The 18,587-nt window shown below is 49.0% G+C and overlaps 1 protein-coding gene across 1 annotated transcript in view; it reads right to left on the bottom strand.

Moving 5' to 3' along the window:
* Nucleotides 1–17,588, bottom strand: part of GPR50 (G protein-coupled receptor 50) — a 40,711-nt gene extending 23,123 nt beyond the window's left edge. Inside the window, exon 1 of the mRNA XM_054839870.1 lies at nucleotides 17,299–17,588. Coding sequence (XP_054695845.1) covers nucleotides 17,299–17,473 — 175 coding nt within the window. The 5' untranslated portion in view covers nucleotides 17,474–17,588. The remainder of the gene's footprint in view (nucleotides 1–17,298) is intronic.
* Between the last annotated feature and the right edge of the window lie 999 nt (nucleotides 17,589–18,587).

Here is an 18,587-nt window from a genome sequence, read left to right as displayed (position 1 = left end):
ACAGCTGTACAACCAGCTCCTCTTGGGTTACTTCACATTTGAATTTTTAAAGATATTCCCAGGAACCAAGTCCAGTTGTTTTGTTCTCCACAGTTGCTACAGCCCTTTATAAGGGCCCCATGCTTTTCCCCTCTCCTAATATTTACATGTTTCAGTTTCTTAATCTGTCATTATTTTCAGGATGACAGTTTTTACTTGGCTCTTTGGAGGAAGAAACATTCCTAACAGGAGCATCAGAGCCAAGTATGTGTAAAGTTGGCATGAGTAATACCTGCTCCCTATTATACTCCATTTATCTACTCAGAGCAGGCCATATGTAAGTTAAGTGGCATTGCCTGATTTACAACCTGCTCCCTGCAACCCTGCAAGAAAGTGGGTTGCATCTATGAGTTTATACAAAATGCTACCCTCTAGTTATCCTGCTTTGCTAAGCAGATGAGGAATAAGATTGTAGAGGACTGGACCGCTAGAGTCAACAAGTGCTCAGCTTTCCACAGCCTTTCCTGCTCCTTGTTCAGGGAAGCTTTCTGAATGGTGTGAAAAATTAGTATCTAAATCAAATGTTTAATTAGATAAAGCCATGAGCGAAGATGGTGTATTGGTATCCTACGGATGTAATCTTTTTTTCTTTAACTTTAACCAGCACATTTCAAGAAAACATCTGGGTATCAGTTAGCATGCCAAAAGCCTGCTGTTCAGCTCAAACACCTTGGTTGGCTGTGCCTACCGCCACAAGCCAGCTTTGAAGGTTTGTCTCCATTCTCTCTGAACAACGGTGTAAAACATGCATCCCTGTTTAGTCCCTTTAGCCTTTAAGGAAGCTGTTCATACAAATCCCTGGGCTGCCAGAGTCACTGATGAAACGATTTTCTTTTTCTAATAGAAGCTGCAACTTTTGGTAAGATGGCAAAGCACGGGAGTCACTTGTGTTGGTGTGTGAGTGCCCAGGCAAAGCCATTCAGGAGCTCAACACCTCCGTGCTGGCGGGCTAGGCACAGCCCCTGTCCACAGCCTGAGCATACGGGACGAGCAAAGGGGCAGGGGAAGGACGCGATGCAAAGTCACTCATGTTATATCAGGGAGTGGTGATAGGACAAGGGGTAATGGGTTTAAACTACAAGAGGGTAGGTTTAGATTAGATATTAGGAAGGAATTCTTCCCTGTGAGGGTGGTGAGGTACTGGAACAGGTTGCCCAGAGAAGCTGTGGATGCCCCATCCCTGGAAGTGTTCAAGGCCAGGTTGGATGGGGCTTTGGGCAACCTGGGCTAGTGGAGGGTGTCCCTGCCCATGGCGGGGGTTGGAACTAGATGGGCTTTGAGGTTCCTTCCAACCCAAACCAGTTCATGATTCTATGATGCCTTTCCAGCCACTTAAACCTCCCCAGGTGCAGCTCTGCAGAGCAGACATCCCAGAGCTGGACTGCAAATTGGACACACACACCAGATCTTTCCTTTCCACAACTACCTAGAAAGGTCGTATAGTCTTCAGTTAAAACACCACAAGTTTAACTCCTTAAAGACAATTACTACTTTTGCTTAAATACTTGGGAAGTCTTTAACATGGGTTGTGGTTGGGAAATTTTTTCCCCAAACCAGAAAAAGGGTTGGTTTTGTGTGTATTTAAATACACGCTACATTATTAACTTCAAATAAAAATCTGTTTTTTAAAGTAAGTGAAAGAGAATGAAAGTCGTATGAACAAATAAATATTAATTAAGTAATTACTAGGTACCACACTCTTGGTTCCACTGTGGTTATAATTATAGGCAGCATTATGCATGAAGATGTTCAGAGATTAAGGAAAAGGCAGGAGAAGACTGGCAGAAGAGATCAAATATTTTCCATGCCACGAAACCCTGCTCATTGGCTTTACGTTGCTTCCCAGCGTGAAACTGTCTTGGTCCACTTCCAAGGGAGCGTCACAGGAAAGGGGGGACAGAGAACGGCAGTAGAGGTGACCCCAAATGACACCGTCCTCATCACAAGGCAAACCCAAGCACCAGGGTTCATGTCACCCTTTCCTTTTAAAGCCTATCGGAATCCATTCATGTGGACAGAGGGTTATTTTTCTGCACGATGATTCAGAACACAGATCTGAAGTGAGAAGGCTCCAAGCTGCTTCACAAAAATCATTCTGGATTCATCTTGCTCTGTCTTTTTGCTGCTTACATATAGATGTTTTGTTGCTCACCTAAACTGTTTTAATGCAGATCATTTACTACTCAGAGGGAAGGAAAAAGGACAGAGTGGCTTTTCAAACAGAGGCACTTGATCTCTTTAGGTGTAATTTTGCAGCACTTTCAAGCTCCATGTCAAGATTGCTTTGTGCTGCTTTGAATTTTAGCTGGCTTTTTACTTCTGAAGATACTCCCAACACAATTCTACACAGACACTGTTTATCACTGAAAGAATTAATACAGCATGATTGTCAGGAAGACAGGGAAATACAAGAGGTGTGAGGAACAGATCCGATGCATTATCAGACACATATATTCTGAATTCATAGAGTTAATATATTTAAGCAACCCGTAAATGTTTGAAAACTTAAGCGTTACTAATGAATTATAAAACACTTGCTGATAGAGAACGCAGAAGAATTAGGTTCTCTGTGGTGGAGGTTGAGAGTTTTTGAATGTCAGTAGCTTTACACAGCTTGGAAAAGCACTTAAAAGCAAAATAATTTTAAAAGGTGGGAGAAGGAATGAGGCAGAGAAACTAATACAATGGGGGTGAAACTATAGCTTCACAGACAGCTGATCTATAGGTCTCAGATCCTACCACCAGCAGTACTCAAGAGGCAGAAGCGTTATCCCTGATGCATCTGTTAAAATGCAAACTAGGCATTTCTGACAGAAATAAAGTAAACCTGATGATGGGATGGATGCAAACACATCTTAGCTTCTTCCAGGTACCACAGCTCTAAATCTTTTTGTCTCAGACAGAGGAGGCAGCACATAGTGGGTCTGAAATGTATTTGGCCAGCAGCAGTCCCCTAGAAAGGATGCTCCTGTTACAGTCCGCAGCTCGTCACCATGCTAAAGAAATCACATCTCCTGTCCTACTTTCCTAAGTGTGAAGGATAACAATAGAAGTTGCCGGACCCAGTTTGGTGGCAGGGATATCAATAGCATTAGGTTTTATTGCCAGCTGTCCAGAAAGCCAGCACAAGAGCAACACACACACAGGAAATTGAAAACCATTTTTGACAAATACATAGCTACAAAGATCACAGGCGGAGGTGTAAGAAATGGGCTGTATTCAAGCAATAGCTACTTTCATCTCTTTTGCAGCTGAACGACATTTCAGCTTCAGGGTCTCCTTTAACCAACTTTGCAGGGAACTTCCACTCCAGTTTGCCCTGTTGCCATTCCTGTGCCACTTCAAGGGCACTCCAGCAGATACCTCTCCTGCTTTGAAGTCGGCACCCGTCAGAAGAACAAAAGGTGCCAAATCAGAAGTCTCTTCTGCTGTATCTTTTTGGCACGATTGCAAAGTACATATCTTCCGATTACAGCAGAGACGTTCAAGTACTTTGAGCTCTAGGATGCCCAGGAGGCAGACAGTCATTCTCTCTCCTGAATCCACCCTATTCGCCCCCCCAGCTGTCCTTCCCCCAGGAACACACAGCACAAGAGGAGAACAGGACAGATGCTCAATACCCTATACACAGACATCACACACGTTACGTGCATTGCCTTTTGCTCCCGGCAGCAAAGTGCTGAGCTTTGCAGTCCCCATCGGCGTGGCAGCTCATACATCGGCGCTCCAGCGCGGCAGCACTCCAGCCAGCACCGGGGGCCGCAGGGCAGCCGACCCCGCAGGCAGCGCCGGCACGGCAGCCTCCATGGGCAGGGCCAGCTCCTCTCCGCAAGACCAGTGCAAGCGATACAGTGGGGATGGATGTGTCCTGGGACCAACACCCACCCTAACTGCATTACTATTAGAATTATTAGAATTAAGACACCAATGCTCATGACCCATGGGAAACCATCTGTTCCTCTAATGCGAAGGGGAACACATTTATGCTCTGCTAGTGGCACTGCAGCCAGGATGCCACAACAAATGCGGCTGTGCCACCAGTTACTTACAGCATTTACTGGGTTTCCAATTCGAATCCCACCCGATTACCTTAAAAAGGATTCAGCACACATTAAGAAACCGGCTTTGAGGAAAGTCCAAGAGCTAAGACAGACCCATCAGAACAGAAAGGGCTGCTGGGTTTCCAAAGATAGAAGTGCAACACACTGCCAGGCGGCCATCCACGCTGGCACCCTCATCCTGCAGTCAGCAACCAAACACATTTAGATGCCCCGGACACAGCACCTTCCCCCTCCCTTCCTGGTTTCACTGGCGAACGAGCAGTCTCAGCAGAATTAGAGAAATAAAGGTGTGTGGAAGGACACACACAAAATTAATGCTTTGTAGGAATTGGCTTCTCTGTCTCTTCTTTAAAAAAAGAAGTGCTTTTCTTGGCTGACACGGTGCAGAATAACCTGTCACTCTTCTATTTCAACATTAACTTGTCTTAGATGTCCGTGGCAGAAAGCTAAACCAGACAAAGGGCTGCTCAGCAACTGCTCTTCATTGGTGTGCCTTCCACCCCAGTTTGGGGGGATGTTACCACAGCTAAGGACAGCTTGTGGCTAAGGGCTTGGCCCGACTCGCCAGCTTTGCAGTAAGGACTCTTACAACACGGGGGTACGACCTAAGTGCTACAGCTGCACAGCAACAAGCACAGGACCACAGCGCACAGCAACTTTGCAGTACAACCACCCTCCCCTTAACACCAAAACTACCTTCATGCCAGCCACTTCTCTGCCAACTTCTGTCTTCTCAGAGTACAAACCGTCGATGAGGTTTCATGAGCAAACCTCACCAGCGAGATACATACACAGGTGCACGTCCATTATTAAACCATAGGGTAAAATCTGCTTGGAGGGGTCCATTAGGAAGTTTTGTTGATTGCTGGGATCTGAAACTCATTTTAAAAAAAAGGGGCGAGGAAAATAGAAGGATTGATTACAAACCAGGATCACATTCCAGGAAAAAGAAGTGTCAGAATTTGATCATTCGTCTTCATTCCACACGGGAGGAAAAGTGGGTATCTTTCCATATTTGTTGCAAATGGGCAAAAGAGTCATTTTCAAAGGTAAGAAAAAACTGTGAAAGACTGGTTCATCAAAGCAATGGGAACAATTCAGCAGCAGCAACTGGTTTTGTAAAGCTAACGATCAATCAGAAGAAATCCAGCCTCTTCTGGGAGAAACTTGTCTCAAAAAAGAAATAACAAATGAAAGATCTGCAGTTGAAATATCACTAAGGAAGAAGAGATGCTGCCACGGGAAGGCTGAAACAGTCTAGCTCCTTGTAAGCCCTGTTTGTTCTTGCCCACTGCTCTGTTTCCATATCTGTATAATTTATTCCAAAGCAAATTTATTATTTTAAAGACTCCATAGAGAAGGCGGAGAAGGCTGTCTGTCTGCTAAGGGACACAATGCTGGTGTTCATCCAGAGGTTCTGTCTTGCTCCCACACTAATCTCAAAGGCTTTGTCTAGCCTGGGATTTAGCCAGACTTTTAATAAATGGCTTCCGATGGTACATCCACAGTGGGAAGGCTTCTCTCATTAGCTAATTAGTCTATTGTCCTAATTAGGAAGGGCAAGCCAGTTTTACTGCCTTATTGCCTTGCATGGGAAACCCTAGTTTTGCCACCTAGGTCTTCCCTCAAGTCAGTTCCCAGCTCCTCTGTCCTGACTAGCTTTTTAGAAGGATTTAGCTAGGTGGTGGCAGACAGCAGCATCTCACCTTTCAATGCTAATCTAGACCAGTCCAGGAACGTTTTGTTCACTGCAGCTGTCCTCCTGAAAGCAGAACCCTCTGAAGTCTTGGGTCATTAAGAACTGGCTGGTCAGCATCAGTCAGGAACAAGACAAGTGCATTGCCTAACAAGTTCTCTGTTTTCCTATGAGGATAAAGCTGGTATATCTCTGAAGGACCAGAGGACCATTGCATATGCCTAGATGTTCAGCCCACTCCTAATCTGGGTGAGAAGTGCCCTGAAAGAGGGCACCTTGCAACAGGCTGGGTTTGTCAAACCCTCGCAGCACAGGGTGCCGTGCAAGGGCACGCTGGCACGTGCAGAAAGGCACTGCTCTGCGCCCTGGGCACCCAGACGCACCACAGCAAGAAATGCAAGCACATCACCTGTGGAGGCTGCGGGCTTGTGTCTCGTCTACAACAGCACAGAGCTGCGACTCCCACCGCTCCTCTTTGCCCCAACTGTGGGCCACAATAGCTCTCAGCAGGCAGGACTGCCTGTTTGAAGGCAGAGATTAGCTCGACAGCCTCCCACTAAACAAGTCCTTCCTTCTGCCATCACACGTGCCTTCTTCTGCAAGTCCTCGCACCACGCTTCTGCCTTCCCTACAGAAACTCCCATGGACGAGCACGGGAGAGGCAGAGCTTGCAATCCGCACTGCAATACCTGATTATTTCAGTGCCTATCAACTACACCTACTCTTAAAGGGTTTTATCGGCAAGCTTTCAACTTAGTCCAATTAGTTTTGCCTACTCCGTTTTGATTAGAGACTGTTTAAGATATAAGACCTAAGATATAAAGGCAGAGCTTGCGGCTGACCTAACGCTCACATCTTGGGTACAGTAGAAATGGTTTCTTTCATTTCTAGTCTTCCCTTGCAAAAGCCAAGATATAATCTCTGACTTGACAACATCGACCTCTGCATAAAAGGGAACAGTGTACTAGCTTAATTTCCCCCTGCAAAGTAGAGCAATGAAAAGTCCAGAGATGGCACCAATATTTTTAGAAAGGCCAGAAAAAACAGGCAGAACTAGTGATGGAAAGCAGAGGACAGCTAACTTTTTAATTCATCTTCATCCTTTCTGCTGCTCTTTATAGCGATCCTCAGGTCACACTGGCCATTTGTGAATAAGTTAATGGTGCAAACCTCAGAAGATACAGATATATTTTCAGTCAAATATTAGCAGATACTGTTATTGTGAACATAATCTGCCCTCCACCAGGAGTCAGAAGAGAGGAGGTGGGAGAGGATCGTGAGTGAGGACAATGGAGAGTGTGAGAGAAAAGCAAGAACATGAATTTTGTCAACTCCAGACTTTTCCAAATGCTACTGGAAGCCTCTTCCAGGGATATTTTATGTTGTCATGCCTTGCTTTTAATGTCTGTACCAGGAACTGGTTTACTACGCTTGAGATAAAGTTAACGCACCTTATGCCTGTGTCCTCATGGTACCATTGGCCAGACTCTTCCTGAACTTCAGCTCTGACCTCCACCCCAACCACACGGAAAAGCCACAGGCTTGGCCTGGAGGTGCTACAAGGCTGGGCTACTTCACTTGGCTGGAGAATCAACCACAGGGGCTGGGGTTTGCTTTTATTTGGATTGGCTCATGCCAGCACTGCAGAGAAGACACAAGGTCAGTGTCGAGAGGCCTCCACTGCCTTCCCAGCTCCTCCACAACTGAGAAAACTTCCAAAAAGTTCTAGAGCATCTCAAAGTAAAGTATGAGGAAGAAGGGCCTTGACATACAGAGACTAAAGAACAGTTTCTATAGGTGCAGAGACTGAAGAACAAATTAACCTGGAAAAGGCGTAGTCGTAGAGGAAGGCTACTCAGATGCTCAGCCCTGGCTCTGTTCCCCAGGCACCTCCCTAGTGATGTCAACACAGGTATACGACCCAGGAAACTGGTGAAAAGCTGCAGGTAGTGAATGGTACAATGCACAGCCATTGTCCTCAGACCGCACTGAGCCAAAGTCACTGACACAAGCTATTGTTCTCCCCTTCTATTTAAGAGAGCGATGACTTGCATGAACATTGGCTTTGGAGTATGTGCTTGGCAACCCCAGCAGATAAACAGCCAGTATTTCCATGGAATACCATAAGGTTCTGAAAGAAATACATTTAAGTTATTTTCACAATATTATTAAATCCAGGAGTGAATATTTTGAATATGGTATAATCCATTTTCCTAGGAATCAGCCAAGAACAACACTAGGTTTTACTTGGAAACTGCCTGCCATCCCTGCCTCACCATTCCCTCAGGGACAGGAGCAGGAGCCTTGCATGCCTCCCACAACGTCCCCAACCCTTCCCTCCTCTGTCCGTGTGCCTCAAAACGCAGCTCCCATCAGCTCTTCCCTTGCCCACCACACGGGTGAGCCCCAATCCCTCCTGCTGATACTGGTGTAACTCTGCTCTCCTTTGAGCCAGGAACTCTCCATTGGCCCAAGGAAGCACAAAAGCTGAGCGCTGATAAGCGCACACAACACCAAAAAGCCAGGCAGGAGTACTCCGGCAGCCTGCAGATGGGACTCAGGGCCAAAGAAGTGGGATGACAGCGAGATATGTGTGGCTCCCGCCATTGAAACCGGCCAGCAGACACAAGCAGAACAAGTTGCAGTCCCACCCTAAAAGCAGAACCCAAACCCATTCCCATGCACCAGGACCCCAGTCCTTTACTCCCTCTTATCTTTTCTACCTGCTGCCCACTCCACAAACCCTCCTATACCACGTCCGTATGCAAGTCCCAGGGCTGGCTTAAGCTGCTGTGGTCACCTAAATCAACAGGCTCTCCTCACCCTGCAGCACGTACGAAAGCAAGTTAGTCATCCTGCAGAAGTCGTTGGAAAATCCTGGACCCCCTGGAGAACACCTCCTTTCCCTAAACCCCTCCTTGTGACACTCCCCACAGGTAGGACAGAGCTAAAGCCGGAGAGCCCTGTGCCCCCCATCTCAGCTCGTGCGGGCAGCCCGTACCTCACGGGAGCCGTGCTGTGGGCACACCGGGGAGGCTGCTCCCTCCTGCCTGGCTGTCAGGCAGCATTCCCCTCTGGCACCAAGTTCCTAATGCATCCAAATGTGACTCTGCTGTGGATCACACCCATCCCATTAACGTTCAATTTGCTCCACTTTCTACCGCAATATCTGCAGAAATAAAACTCACAGCTGAGATCTGAAGGCCAGGCGCAGGGCCAGGAGTAAGGTGAAATAGGTTAGACTATTTAACTTGCGGCTCGTAGAGCCCGTGGGAACTGCACGCTGCACGCCTGCTTGGCACCCATGGGGCCAGCTACGTTCCCTTCCAGAAGATATCAGGGTCTCTTGAGCCCACCTGCCCTCCCTGTCAAACATGAATGCCTGCAGCAGGCAGAGCTGCCAGTTCTCCCCACCTTTCCCCTCGGCATGGCGAAGAGGCGCAGCTCGGTTAGTCTGAGCATCCTACCGCCCACCCTTGTTCGCTTTGGCTGTGGTCAGCACATCCCACCACCGCTCCGTCTCCCGTGGCCAGATTCTCATCACTCCATCAGCATTCCCAGTTATCCCTCTCCTCCCTCACCTTCCGCACATCCTCCTGCCCCAGGCCTTGCTGAACCCATCTCTACCTGGATCCTTTTATGCTGGCCCGGGATCCACAGCCGTGACGCACTCATTCCCCAGCAGCTCCAGCGCCCAGCTCAGTTGTGCCTGAAATTCACTCAGGACCAAGCCCAGGCCCACAAGGTTGCACCTAAGTCAAAGGACAAGCAGAGATTCAGGGCAGGTTGGGCCCTGGGCTGCTGGACCACAGTTCCCCACAGCCATCGCAGCATTTGTCAATGGCACATCTGAAGGTGATGCTGGAGATTGTTTAACAAAGAAAGATCTGAGGTCTCTCAACAGAAGACACTGAGTGAATGCTCTCAGAAGACAGGGACCCACTGTTCCTCACTCCGACTTTTAGGAATGAGAATAGTTATACATGAGAAAGCTCCGCCACAGGTTTCCTTCAAATTATCCACAAAGAGCAAGTCCCGTTACACCAGGGCTGATGGGAACAGGAGTGTCCTGGGACTGTGGCACAGCCTCCTCCTCGCCAACCAGCCCGAAGGACAGTCCTGTCCTCCTCCACCCCTGCTCTCTGCTGTGGGATGGACTTAGAAGGGATTAAACATCCTGCACAGAGAAAGAAAAGCAAAGTGCAATGAAAATGCATAGAGGGGAAAAAAAAAGCCAAACAAAACCCATGTCTGAATTAATTTCCATTTTATTTATAGGCCATCACGTGATAGTTGTCTTTTTAAGCCTTTTAATTAATCATTCCACAAGTCACACAGGGAACAGCTACTTTGAGCACGTATGCCTACCTTCTCTCTTCCTGAAACACGTTCCAGCTTGTGTTGAAGGACTGTCTGCAAGATAATTAATTATTTGCTATTATCTAAGCTGGTACTTGGCTCTCCAAATCCTTCAGGAACAACAAGTCCTGGGGCAGTAATGTTTTTTGGGTCTGAAAGGGAAAAAAGGAAAGCCTTTGCTGGAGGCAAGGAAGGGCAAAAAGGGGTTGGAAGGATTCAGAGAGGGAGAAAGGCAGCTCAGCACCCGGCTGGACCTGGCTCGCTAACTCTTGCTGTGAGTCCACAGGGTGGCCCTCCCGGGGAGGCAGGGGGTTATTTTGCCTCGTACAAGACACAGATCTTCCTAATCAGAAGAGTTTTGTTTCAACTAATTTGAAGGTAACCGTATAGAGACCTGCACCAACACATAACAAAACTTTTGTTGAACACTTTGCAAAACCAAATATTCCTCCAATCAGAAATGCTAGAATTACTGTTTCTAGTGGAAACCTGATTAACTTCTCTGAAATCATCTTTTTATCACAAAATCACTGGCTTGACCACATGCCATCTGGCTATCAAACCGCCGGTACACCCGAAGTGCATGCTGAGCACTGGTCCCTTGCCAAGTAACCAGCGGTATTTTAATTCTGTTCCCCAGCTGCACATCCACAACTTACAGTGCTGTGTTCAAGTCCTGCTCCAAACAGGGGCTGTCCTGAAAACCAACGTGTCATGGGAAGGGGAGGAATAGAGATTTCTTCTGGAAGTTCTGCAAAGTTTCACAAAGGGGGACCTGAGATCCAGCACTCCTAAAAATACTCAAAATACTCCCATCTGCATGATCTGTAAGAAGCAAGGGGGGAGGGGGAAGGTGTCCTGCAAAAATAGGAAAAAAAAAGCAAACCCCAAAATTGGTGGCTTTGACGTCACACAGCTGATGGGATGGAATCTCTTTGAGATCGCTTATGGAGCTGTACAAAGGACCAATTTAGAAATATGTCTAAAGCTACCGCACTCCAAAAACACGTAAGAGCTCCTCACACCCAAATGAGTTGCCGCTTCCTCCGGAGCTCCCAGAGCACAGTGTGGGAGCAGCACAGCATGGGCCAGGAATGCCGCTCCGAGCAGGATGGCAGCGCTGAGCCTCCTCCTCGGCGCTCTGGGCACCTCACTGCTCCTGCAGCCCAGGAGGAGCCCAGCGCAGCACTGCTGGGAGGAGAGATGTGCAAGGGTCCAGGTGGGAACCCAACCTGAACCCTCACCAAAACTGGAGCACATGAAGGTGATGCTGTCAGAGACCTCCCCAAATCAGCTCAGCCATGGGGCTGTGCCCCGGACCAAGCAAAGCGCTGTTCCTCTGTGCCTCACTATGCAAATCGCCTTCTAGGAAAAAACAGGTTAAGACTGTTCTTCACTTTACCCTGCTATGACACTTAAAGCTTACACTTTACCTTAATCCAAATTAATTTTCTCACAGGTTTTACCCTGCCGTCACTGCCACTTCTCCCACCTCCTGCGGAGCACCCGCCTGCAGAGCCACGGGTGCCAGGGGGCTGCAGCAGCAGGACACAGGGAGGGACTGACACGTCCCCACCAGCACGCCTGTCCCACCGCTCCTGGAGCCTGCTGGGTGCGCTCAGGTACACCCCTGCTGCTCACACAACAGACCACTTCCAACAACACCTCTGCACCAACCATAGAGCCCGTGCAATCACCGCGCCAAGCCCCAGCCAGGCGTCGCTGGAGCAGCCCTGTTGCTGCGGTTAACATTCCCATCGCTGATGGCACAGGGAGCATCACTGGCAGTCAGCTTGATGTGGCAAATTCATCACCGTCCAGTTGAGTGAGTCAATAACGAAACCAAAAGCAAACACTGCCATGGATTATTCCCCACCAACAGCGAGACCGTTTGTCAGCAGCTCACCCATTTGACGTCACAGGCACCCATCCCCTTTGAAGAGCAAAGAGGTGCTGGGTGTCACCCTTCCACATCAGGGGACCCAGGGAGCGGGGAAGGGGGTGCAGCTCCAGGGTCCCCTAGAGTCCCAGCAACCTTCAAACTGTTTCATCGACAAATATCACGTTTCTCTCAACAGAGCCCACCAGAATGCCAAGGCACCTGCTGCTGAGTCCCTGAAACGTCAGAGGATCAAAGGCTGGGTAAATCAGAAACACTGGTGGGAGTTTGCTACAGACAAATGACTCAGCGGAACAGAAGAGCAGCTCCTGAAGCATCTACCCACAATGCACAGAAAGAAAAGATGTAATTTCAGGCTTGTGGCAGATGCTGGAGGGTTTGTGGTGCTAAAAAAAAATTTAGAAAAATAAATAAATTAAAAAAAAAATCTCTACACACCTACATATAATAGATAGTTTTCTAGGACAAGGAAATCCTGCAGTAACTGGAAGAAAATCAATCACAGCTCTCAACTGCATCCGAGATAAGGAAACAGAACATGGTCCAACACAACGTCTAACAGGTCAGTTTTCCAAAACTGGAAACAGACACAAAAATAACTGAGAGAAAACACCTAAGTATAAACCACTGTGACAATGCTTATTGGGAGATCTTTAAAGATGCCTTAGTGGAGCACTCCTTTCCTCACAAAAAAAAAAAAAAAAAAAAGCAGCAATACTATATTAAAAAAAGATTATTTGGGTTAAAATAAGATTTTGTTTTAAGACAAGAGCCAAATTTAAAAGTAAAGAAAATATGTGACAAATAGAAAATCCACTATAAAATTGGTAGCTGGAAATCAATGTATTTTATAAAGAAAGCTAAAAGATTTCAGAAAAACTAATGGCACTAGGTATATCAGGAAAAAGAGCAACAGTCTATCAATACAATAGGCCTGATGCTAAAAAATACCGTGAAATTATCCTGACACAGAAGATGTAGAAAGTTTAAGCATAACTTTTTATCTTTGCAGATAAGGGTGACTTACATCTCAGTTATAACAAAATTCTCTGAATTCCAGAAGCAGTTGGGAAGAAACCCAACACCACCTGCTAACCATTTTTCACGTCTGTAACTAGAAAACCTGTATGTCAGAGTGTATAAAGGAGCTCACCACATCCCTAACATTGACTTTTAAATAAAACAACGAACAGAAAAACATGTCCCAGGCCAGCCAGGAAGTTCCAGAGGTCTTGGAACAATAAATAAAAAAACCCCACTCAAGCAAACAAAAACTTAGCGTCGTGCCAATATTTTCAGAGGGCAAACGGCCTGACCCGGGAAGTGCAGGCTGGTTACCCTGCCTGCACTCCCCGGCACAGGCAGGGACCGGCCAGTATTCGGAGATGGAAACACAATTAGTGCTAGCCAACACAGTTTTCTGGTCGGAGGCCTTGTCAAACTGATGTAGTATTTCTTCTAAAAGCACACATTTGGCTGACAAAGGTAACTGTGCTGACATAATACATGCAGACTTGTGTGTGACGCTTGACTTCGGCCGGTGTGACAGTCTAAGAACAAAATCCCCAGCACTATGCAAACCTCCCTGTCTAGTGTATATCCAGAGGGTTAAAAGCTGGTTGGAGCCTGGTGACCTCATTAGAGTTATACCTGCGCCGCCTGCCCCCACGGAGGTTTCGGCTCCCCGGAGAGACAACATTTCCATGAGGGAAAAGGGCCCACGAGGTGGCAGAAATTGCTCTCTGCACGCAAAGTTCCAGGCAGCACTGGTGGGACATGAGGGTTTCGGGGAACGCACGTTTTGGCTGCGTGCCTAAGTTTGCAGCAAGTTCAGGAGAGCTAGAGATGGGTATTTCCAGAGCCTCTGCCCAAAGAGCAGGCTAGTCCATTGAAAAATATTGCCTGGTTTTAGTGCAGATTTTCACACTCGCAAAGCTAGCAGGACCCGCAAATGAAAAGCTGTAGACTGACCCACGCCAGCAGCCTTCGGGTGACCATGATCCCACGCGTGCCACGTACCACACAGCTCACTCATATTCCTTCCTACACGTGTCTTAATCTGTGCTCAATACTCTGAGCACCTTCCAGTAAGAACACAGGACACACCAGCACTCGCCCGACATACGTTACAGCTTCCCAGAGGGAAAGTGGAGCGCGGTGATTTCTCTTGGAAAGTTCTAGAGGTCAGGTGTTTTGCTTTTAAACTCCACCAGTGCAGGGATAACAGGGTGACCAGGTTTGTGAAGGCTTTCAGCTGCCAAAAAAGTTCACCCCTTCTCACCTGCTTCCCATAAAGACATACAGACATCTCTCCTGCCAGAGGAGCAGAGTTATTCCCCATGCCCTTCACCCTCAACCATTTAAATGTCCTGCACCGCGGACCATATGAGCAACTCCGAGTGTCCAGGTAGCTGGATGTTACTGTAGGAAAGCTTAATGCCAGCAGTTCTTCAGCACACCTGACTGAACAACCAGCTGTGGATGTGAACTGTCCATCACGGAGGAAGCCTGGGGCTTTCAGTGAATCCGGATCTCCTCTGGCCACAGGCATCACTCAACTCCTGCTGCTCATTCAGCTCGAGCAACTGCTGATGTTCTCCAAGCAGCTGACGACAGCAGTGAGGGTACCACTTGTTGAGACCCTGCTTGACAGCCACACTCGTACTCCCTGCCCATTGTAGCTACATGCTGCACAGAGGTGCTGACATATGCCAAGTACTGCAGAGAGGTCCAAGGGCGTGGACCAAAAACCCCATCCCCACAAGAGCGATCACCCACCACAGCCTCTGAAGCAGTGCCAGTTTCACATCCCAGCCTGAATCCAGCTTGTCCTGGAGATAGTTTTAGCTCCAGCTGGATGACCTCGTAGCTGGGCTCTTGCTAGCTTCCCTGTGAGCTTGCTCCAGAAACAGAAGGCTTGGTGCTTCCAGGATTTGGCAAGAGCTGACACATCCATAACGGGTGTCCTTTTAATTTATTGGACTGGCTTAGGGTAGGTTTGAAGATGAGCAGAGAAACTCTTTGTCCAACCTGGCTGTTGCGCTCCAGCTGAGCTGAGCCCCTCTCGTTCATGGTGTTGCTCACGTGTCAGGAGGAGCATGAACTGAGCCAAGACTCCCAAATTCTCCTTCTACACCCAGGGAGGGAGACAGCTTGCTTGCTTCTCAACACAGACAGATGCAGGATACTGTCTGAACATCCTAAACACACATAATCTTTTCAGCAAAACAGGAACACAACAGTTAGGTGCTGGTTAGATGTTTTACCTTGCTGAACTTCAGACCATCACCATCCGTCTGACCACCTCGATTTCCTGCTGCTGAACTCATCTAGTGACTTGGCAAAGGCGTTCCCAGTTTAGGCTGTTGACTGAAGGAATGATGCTCAGGTCAAAGAAGCAGGATGGGTCTCTCGACACCTACCACCACTTCAAAGCATGTAACACTGAATTCCCCACTAGTCACGCTCAAGTTCTGTGTGCAACGAGAGCCACCTCCCCTCAAATCAGGGAGGTTAACAAAGATTTCAGTTGTGTTGGTTTTACTCATACGTCCTGATAGCTTCTATGCAGAGCAGACAACAGGCTACTGACAAGGATTAAGGTTTGGAAAATACTTCCATGGTCACTTCATGGGAAAGCTGTTCTTTTTCATCTGCGCAGGAACTTTTAACTCATCTCACAGCAGAGGCAGTCTCAAGACGTGAAATGCATTCAAGTGATTAACAATCTAAAGGTGATAAAACCTGATAAATAGTTTCAAATCTGCTTGCTGCCCAACCAGCCAGATAGCATAAACCACTAGTTGTCTTGGGGAGGAGGGAAGAATGTGTCTATTTTTCTTTCCCAGAACCACTGATCACAAGCTCACAGCACTCACCTTTTAAAGCAAAGCTGAAGAGAATGGAAAATACCTTTTCCAACTATATTAAAGTTCTCATAAACCCAGTACAGCATGTTCGTGTGTTGTGGATGCAATGGGCCGCATTTCATGCACCAGTTTGAGAGCAACTCACTGGTCAGGTCACTGCATCCAGCGCCTGCCCAAGCCAATAACCATTTGTGTGCTATCATTAATAAATCAATCAAATATTAAAGGCACTGGGGGGGAAATTGTCCCATCAGTCTTACCCGTCAGCTACTTCTGCTGATCTCTATTGAGTTGCTCCATATTTACAGAGAGAGACAGAGAGAGATCAGTATCTTCAAAATGCTTACATCTTTGTCTTACGCATTATAAACACTGGAGATATTTCATTAAAACTGTTTTATAAGCTATAAAACTAAAGGTCATTTTCTGTCTTTCACAGTAAAAGCAGACAGTGGTGTAGTCCTTAGCAAAACATACTGTACGGTACGTTTTAAGCAGCACAGCATAAACTACTTGAAACTCCTTACAGAGCAACTTGTATCCAGTGTTATTTCTTTGCTAAAATTTATATCCAGTGTTATTTCTTTGCTGAAATAACAAAACTTTGAAGGCAAAAAAGTTACACCCTCCTATAAAATGGTTAATATCAATATCAACAGTTTTCCTAGATTAATTCATTAGGGAGGTCAGTACATGAGGCTCCAAAGCAGACTTTCAAATTACCCACGGAAAAAACATGGAAAATCTTCACTCTACTTTCAGTTGGTCATCTAAAGCACAGCAGTTTTAAGATGAAAACGCTAAAACATATGCAAGGCTGGGACGTAAAAGCAAGCGTTCAGCGGTGTAATAGGCTCGTCTTAAAATTACGAGCAGTCTTCCTCTGCACCTGACTCGGGCACTTCTCCTTAGCAGCGCCTGCTTTCCTCGGTATTTCCCAGCACGCTTCTGGTGGAAGGAATGCGGCTTTACCTGAGTCGCGACGGGGAGTTCAGGCTCCTCGATCTGCAGCTGCCTCTGCGAGACAGAAGTTCCGAGAAGTTGGAGGACAGACGCAGCGGTACGGGACAGACAGACAGCGAGTCGGGAACCCCAGCGCTAACTCGGGTCACCGGAGAGAAGAGACGAGCGGGTGCTACTCCGGCAACTCGCCACCCCTTCACCCGGGGCAGCCCGGGGCTCCCGAGGCAGCGACGCCCTTTACCTGTCCCGCGGCTGTCGCCCGCCGACCACCCGCAGGCTCCTACCCCAGGGGAGCGCTGCCGTGCGGGGCCGGGCCGGCGGAGCCCCGGGCGCGGTGCCGCTCCGCTCCGCCCGCCACCGGCAAGTTGGCAGCGCGGCCGCGCCGCCCCCCCGCGCCCGCCCCGCGCTCACCGGCGTTGCGGAGCTTCTTGTTCCTCAGCACCGAGAGGATGACCAGCGCGTTGCCCAGCACGTCCACCACGATGGTGAAGATGAGCACGGCCGCCAGGGCGGTGGCGGCCCGCGCCGACGGACCCCCCTCCAGCCGGCAGCCCGGGCAGCTCCCGTTGCTCCCCAGCCGCTCCATGCGCGCCTCTGCCCGCTGCCGCCGGGGCTCCTCCTCCAACTCCCGCCCGACGGCAGCACCCGCCGCCGCGGGGAACAGCTCGCCTCGGCACCCGTCCCGGGGGGCGCACGCCGCCCCCTCCCCCGGCGGTGCCGCCGCCCTGCCCGGGGCGGGGCGGGGCGGGGGGGGGGCTGCCCGGTAACGCGGCGCGGGGCACCCGCAGCGCTCTCCGGGCCGATGGCGCCACCGCGCGGCGGCGGCGGGGAGCAGCGGGCCGGGCCGGGCCCCCCCGGGGCGCAGGTGTGAGCCGTGCGGCGTGTGCAAGGGCCTCGCCCCGCCACAAGCAGCGCAGGGAGCGGCCTGCACGCCCCGCGCATCCCCGCAGGGCTCTTCCCTCCCTCCTCTCCCTCACAGCTGGCTGCAGCCGTCAGCTCTGCGCTCAGGGGGAAACAGAGTCAAGGGGACTCTTTTTTTTTTTTTTGGTCCAAGGAAGAGGTCATGGGCAGCGGCTCCAGCTCGTACAACCTCCACCGGCACGAAGTGGTGTTTCAAAGAAGCCCCCGGGCAAGCAGCCGTCCCGGCTGAGCAGGGGGCCGAGCGGCACCTCCATTTCTCCCCTCCAGCCTGCGCAGCTGCCCGAGAGGCTCCCACCGCTCCTGCCCTCGGACAGCGGTACCAAGAAGGGAGAAATTACAAGGTGAAGTTTTGCATATTTTCCGTGACACGAGCATTTTCTTTGCCTTCATTTCCCACTGCAAACACTGCTCCGCAGCTCTGCCACCAGCCCCCGCTGCCTGTCACAGCCAGCCGCGAGCCAAACCCATCCTCACAAGAACTTTTTCAACCAATTATGTCAGAATAAAATCATTCGCTTTTGGTTTAAGGCTTTTTACCGATTCCAATGTGTGTGATGCAGAAGCCCCAGCAATCATTTCAATTTCAGCAGCCCGGCTGCATGCTTCTCAGCCGCAGGAAAGCGGCGCTTAGCAGGGATTTCCACCTCCCCCAGCCCAGCCTCGCAGCTGAGGCTCCCAGGCACCTTTTGTGCTTTACTCCACACCACCATGAGCAAGAAGAAACCAAGCCCCTGTGGTCAGATTGCGGCTGCAATACAGCAACCACATGAATGCTCAGC

Source organism: Grus americana, chromosome 12, assembly GCF_028858705.1.
Source record: "Grus americana isolate bGruAme1 chromosome 12, bGruAme1.mat, whole genome shotgun sequence".
Taxonomy (NCBI): Eukaryota; Metazoa; Chordata; class Aves; order Gruiformes; family Gruidae; genus Grus; species Grus americana.
The sequence above is the reverse complement of the archived record's forward strand: the minus strand, read 5'-3'. Positions and strand labels throughout refer to the sequence as shown.